General features: G+C 48.2%; 1 protein-coding gene across 2 annotated transcripts; it reads left to right on the plus strand.

Annotated features, from left to right (window-relative positions):
• The first annotated feature begins 457 nt into the window (after positions 1-457).
• Positions 458-2,093, plus strand: MPST (mercaptopyruvate sulfurtransferase). Of its 2 annotated transcripts, XM_009574058.1 has the most exons (3): positions 458-1,106; positions 1,449-1,451; positions 1,723-2,093. In XM_009574058.1, the coding sequence occupies exons 1-3, from the start codon at positions 512-514 to the stop codon at positions 2,019-2,021; spliced, it is 897 nt and encodes a 298-aa protein (XP_009572353.1). In that variant the 5' UTR covers positions 458-511; the 3' UTR covers positions 2,022-2,093. The 2 variants fall into 2 exon arrangements, with proteins under 2 accessions (XP_009572353.1, XP_009572354.1); XM_009574059.1 differs by lacking the exon at positions 1,449-1,451.
• The last annotated feature ends 3,702 nt before the right edge of the window (positions 2,094-5,795 follow it).

A 5,795-nucleotide genomic window follows, 5' to 3' on the forward strand; every position in this document is an offset into this window, starting at 1 on the left:
GGTCCAGGCTGCGTGAGGGGTGCCAGGGCCCCGGTAAGGCCTCGTCTGGAGATGGGCTCCGGGATGGTGAGAGCGGTGGGGCAGAGTCCCCCTTGTCGTGGGGCCGTGCCTCACCCCGGGGCGCTCGGTCCCCTCTGCTCTGGGTCCCTGGGGCTGCCCCGCTCCCCTCTTGCTGCTGTCAGCGCTGGCTGGTGGTTGCTGGAGGTAGAGGGACCAGGTGGGCTACTGGGGGCTGGGGGCAGGGCAGGACTGTGCCATGGCTGTCCCGCTCGGGGCAGGGTTTGGGCTGAGCTCTGTGAAACTCTTTATTTTCAGAACTGGAGCATTTCAAACCCCTCACTGTAGTCTTAGCCAGCACCTCAGTGCAGACAGATCTTTGGTCCCAAAATGCATCTTCATCCAGTTGCTTTTTGTAAGGCTGGTCTCTAATTTGTGACTGTATTCCTTTTGCAGTCAGGTGGATTTAGGCAGACCCCAGGAATCAGGTAATCTCGACCAAGACTCAGGAGCAATGTCGCAACAATTCCTCTACCGTGCTCTGGTGTCTGCAAAATGGCTTTCAGAAGCCATCAAGTCCCAGCAAGCTGGTCTGGCCTTGAGAATCGTGGATGCGTCCTGGTATTTGCCGAAGATGAAGCGTGACCCGAAGCGGGAATTTGAGGAGCGCCATATCCCTGGTGCAGTTTTCTTCGACATTGACCAGTGCAGCGACCGTACTTCACCTTATGATCACATGCTGCCCAAGGCTGATGACTTTGCTGAGTATGTGGGGAAGCTGGGTGTGGGGAATGATTCCCATGTTGTGGTGTATGATGGCAGCGACCAAGGCCTCTTCTCAGCGCCCCGGGTGTGGTGGATGTTCCGGGCCTTCGGACATGAAGCAGTCTCCCTTCTGGATGGTGGCCTGAAGAACTGGCAGCGAGAGGGGAATGTGCTGAGCTCTGGGAAAAGCCAGGTAGCTCCCTCAGAGTTCCACGCCTCCTTGGACAAGTCCCTGGTGAAAACGTACGAGGACGTCTTAGATAACTTGGATTCCCACCGCTTCCAACTAGTGGACGCGCGCGCTGCAGGACGATTCCGGGGAGTAGAGCCAGAGCCCCGAGATGGTAATATGCCTCCTGAGACATTGGCATAATAAAAAGGGGCTTCATTTAAGGTGCCCATCAATTTGACTTCTGTAGAGGTAATGAAGGGAAATACAGTTGTCCTTTATGGGATGGGACTTGAGGCAGTGTATCCACCTGTCCTCCTCTCCTTTTGACTAGCAAGTGCTGCTCTTTGAAAATTCAGGAGTGGGGAAGCCGTGTATTTTTTTCCTTATGAGGGGCTGGGGTGAGGAATGTAGCTTTCATACACCTCAAAGATATTCATTGGTCTCTTCACGTACTGGTGCTACTCTTCCCCTCAGAAGCGCTTATGGAGGTGCTTCAGTCAGAGCCTCATCAGAGTGGGTTGCTCTGATGCAGGGAAGATGTGGAGGGAACAGGGAGGAAGAGCAGAACTTGACAGGATTGTGTCCATGTGGTAACCTGAAGGTTAGAGCCATCCTTCCTGAGTAATCAGTAATCTAGTAAAGCAAAGTTTAACAAAAATAAATGTATTTGTTTTAACAAAACACAGTAAACAATAAATACTCCTCCCAGTGAAACAGAGAATGGGTTTTGCAATGGATTTGTCCCAGACAGTAGAGGTTAATTCCTGTCTGTATTGCTTTTCCTCCAGGAATTGAGCCTGGTCATGTCCCTGGGTCGATGAACATCCCCTTCACTGATTTCCTCACAGAGTCTGGTTTAGAGAAGACCCCTGAGCAGATCCGCAGTCTGTTCCAGGAGAAGAAGGTGGACCTCTTAAAGCCGGTGGTAGCCACATGTGGTTCTGGGGTCACTGCCTGCCACGTGGCTCTGGGGGCATACCTCTGTGGCAAACCAGATGTTGCTGTGTACGATGGGGCCTGGGTGGAATGGTACATGCGGGCACAGCCTGAAAATGTTATTTCTGAGGGAAAGGGGAAGACGGTGTAATAAGCTGCTTCATCTCCCACCTGTGCAGATAATTTGCCTTGAAACGGGATTTGGAAAAGATGGGTTTAGCATTCCTGGTTAAGTGTCTTGAGGTGAAGGTGTTGGGTAGCAAGTACAGGCACATGGTGCTTTGGCACTTTCACCTTACCCTACTGCTGCTGCTTAGGAGCATAAAGATGACCTGGGCAGCGAGCTCTAGGTGACCCTGCTTGAGCAGGTAGGGTGAACCAGATGTCCTTCCAAGGTCACTTCCAATATCAGCCTTTCTGTGATTCTGTGACCTTTTTACCATATCCAGATGGAAAGGAGAGAGCGCTGGTGGCAGCATGGGGAAGTGATTGAGTCAAGACGAGCTCATGACTTGGGACGTTCTACAGGATGGTCATACTTGTATAACTGTGCCTCATGATCCTGCTCTCTGCCTCTGTCCTAGAAGCCATCCATGCACTTTATGGCCATTTTGAGTGCAAAACTTTGGGGAAAGACATAGCTGTTAAAGGAGCAAATATGGCTTCCAGGTCGGCACTTAGGTTAGAGACTTGGTTTGGATTTCATCTTGCACTTGGACTCTAACTGCAATGTGTACTTAGCCAGTTTTGTATCCCCATGGTCCAAAATCCCCCTTGGGAAAAAGAAAAGATTCTGGGATTAAAAAAGGGTAAATAAACATGTGTTTCAAGGTCTTTCTGCGGAAAGGAACTTATGTGAGTGTTGCTTGGGTGATTCCTTTTCAGGAATTCTATTTTTATGGGATCACTTTGTCTTGATGATTCAAATGAGATGTTTCCTTCTCTCCATGAGTAGAACTACATCTCTTGCCCTCAACAAGCTCTTTGTCCCAGGAAAGACAGTGGCATGCATCTCTCTTGGGACTTTTTACCATCTTCCTCCTTTCAGTCCTTGCCCATTTGCTTTTTGGCCTAAAACTCCATGTTAGTCACAGCTCTGTTCTTCAAAGACTGGATGTCAGCTCACATGGTGAAAATTGGACTGCATGGGTGTTTCTGTTCTTGCCATGTAACCTTGAAAAACTTAGGGGAGCTGAGACCTACAGAGGAATAGCCCACAATGGCACATATATTTCCCCAAGACCCTTGTCTTATATCTGAGAGTTGAAATCCCCCTGGGTATCCCTGACGATGTTCAAGAATTTGTTCTCTCTAGGATTTTCTCCTCTAAAAAAAAAAGAAAAAAGCAAGCCTGCACCTATTCTGGCCCACTGGTAACTTAGAAAGTTAATGAGACAGGTTCTGCTCTTGGGCTTGCAGCAACAGGTACCTGTGGACAGCTGAGGATGATGGGGTCATCCTTTCTAGGGGATGCTATGGATGCTTATGGTCACAGATTTGAAGGGTTTCCTCCTAGGTACTGAATACGAGGGCTGGACCCTTTCCTATTGGAGAGTATTTTATTCTTCGCATTTCCTTTGGCCTCCTGCAGCTCTGGCTTCTTCCTGGGCTTGGCTTGCATGGACACAGGCTCCATTTCTGCTCACCTCCTGTGGAGCTAGAGTTTCACTGTCCAGATGATTTTTTCCTCTGTCCTCCCCACCCATATAGCTTGACCCTTCTTTCCACCCATTTCCAGTGATTGAAAGCATTCAATTTCCCTGCTTGCATCCAGTCTAATAACCTAGCTCTTCAGGGACTTGGGGCTGGCATTACAGCAAGTGCTGAGTATAGAGTGCACAGGGGTATGAAACGAGTGACCCTTTAGTAGGCAGTGCAAGACACAGATCTAGATAAAATAATAAACCTTTATATTTGCCAGCTTCCGTTAGTTCTTTGGGCTTAGACTTCCCAAAAGGGCTTCCTTTGCAGGTTACAGCAAGCCCTGCAAATTGTTAAGACTTTCAGTTCTGGATCTAATTGACAGTTTAATTAATTTTCTTCTCCTTCCTGCTAGGGAAAGGTCTTCTATTCTCATGCTTTATGAATTTCCCCACCCAGGTAATCACTGTGTTTTTAAAGGCTGGTAGAAACACCTTCCTTTATCCTGAGTGGGGTAATTTTCTAGCAAGTGTTTCCTGCAGGGAAAAGGGAAGAACTAGTCAGCATGTCATGCAGGACATCTGATTGCAGTCTGTAGCTGAGGGCGTTTAAAAAAAAAAATTAAGCTGAAGTGTGGTGTTGACATGAAAACAAAAGGATAAGTACTGGCTGGGGTGTCTGGCTGGGAACAGCAAGTGGTGCTAAACTCTGTGGAGGGGCCTCCCAATCTGAGCAACAGGGGTGCTGCTTTTAAGGACACTTTAACTTAAAGATACTTGTACAGTGTTGTGTAGTATGGGATCCTATAGCAGGATCTGGCTTGTGACATCTTTTCAGTTCAGGATTTCTAGCTTTTCCTGCCATCAGCCAAGCTAAGAGGCTTTCACATGGTGGGTCATTATAGTTTAACACCCTGGGTGTGGCTGGAAGGTGAGGCTGATTTTGTCAGTATGTGGCTAGGCCCCTATGTACAAATAGGAGTGCTGTGGCTCTGTTTGTCCAGGAAAATTTAGTTATTAGAGAAAATTGGCATATTCTTTTAGACTTTGTTAATCATTTCCAATGGATGCAGGGGGCTGGCTTTTGCTCTTGTCCTTCCAGAACATTTGGCAATGCAGCTTAAGCACTGTGTTTCTTTTTTCCCACTGACCCCAGCAGTCCCTGGGGTCAGTGGGAATCTCTCTGCTTCCTCTTGAGGCTGAGCTGCTTTTCTCTGTCCTGTGTGTTGCGGGGAGGTGTCTGGTGCAGCCCAGCCATCCACCTGGAGATTGCAAACTGAGTGAAAGATTTCCCTCTCCCCTCGCTCTACATTTTGACTGTGTGGCTCGATGACATCCAGCAGGGCCCTTTCCCCTCTCTGGTATGTGTGCCAGGGTTGGCAGTACTCAACTTCCCTTCTCCTGGCCAGGTTTGGAACCATAAAATCTCAGCTGTTCTTCAGTTTCCCAGCTTTTGGCAAATCTTTTACCAGATGCTTAGCTTTGCCTTGATTTCCCTATAGGGGAGAAATGGAGAATTTCCTCCCCACGACAAGATATTTTGTCTTTCTGGGGTATGCCCTGTTACGTCATATATCAAAAATCTGTCCAGGAGTGTCTTCTGATATTTTCCCTCGTTTTAGCTGATATCTGTTCTCACACTGCAGGCAAAGCACTGGGAACAGCCCTGATGTAGGAAGAGGGTCACATTGACCCGTGGCTAACTTGAGACTGGAGCTTTTACAGCTTTCTGTGTAAATTTGAGAATCGCAGGCCAGCATGTAAACTCTTTATTGGTTTATTGGTATATTTTACTATCTGTAATACTTTTGTCCTGAAGCAGTTTTGGACTCTGTGAAAACAGGCTGGTCAATGGTTCTCCAATAGTAATCCCACAGTCCCTTGTTCCTCTTCATCCCCTGCCTTCCTACTCCTTCCCTACTGCTGCCTAGCAGTCAGGTTGCACTATTTCACACTTCATTTCCCAGTGAACCTTTTGTTCCCCTGCAAACTTTCCCAAATCAGCCCTCCTTCTGCCAGCACTGCTATCCCTTCCCACTAACGACCACTGCATGAGCAGTGGTAATCGCTATTACCTGCAGGGGCTTTTCTTGTTCCTCCCGTCTCTCCTGGTCCCAGCTCACAACCGGCTGCTGCGTGATGTTTTCTCTCCTCCTTCTAGCACTCTTCCAGCAGAGGTGCTAAGTGATGCACATACACACACAGACTTACACACTATTTTGAATGCAGGTACATTGCTCACAGACCACACGATGCACAAAGAGCTGGAGAAAGTTTAGCTCACC

Source organism: Fulmarus glacialis, unplaced genomic scaffold (assembly GCF_000690835.1).
Source record: "Fulmarus glacialis isolate BGI_N327 unplaced genomic scaffold, ASM69083v1 scaffold39033, whole genome shotgun sequence".
NCBI classification, from domain to species: Eukaryota; Metazoa; Chordata; class Aves; order Procellariiformes; family Procellariidae; genus Fulmarus; species Fulmarus glacialis.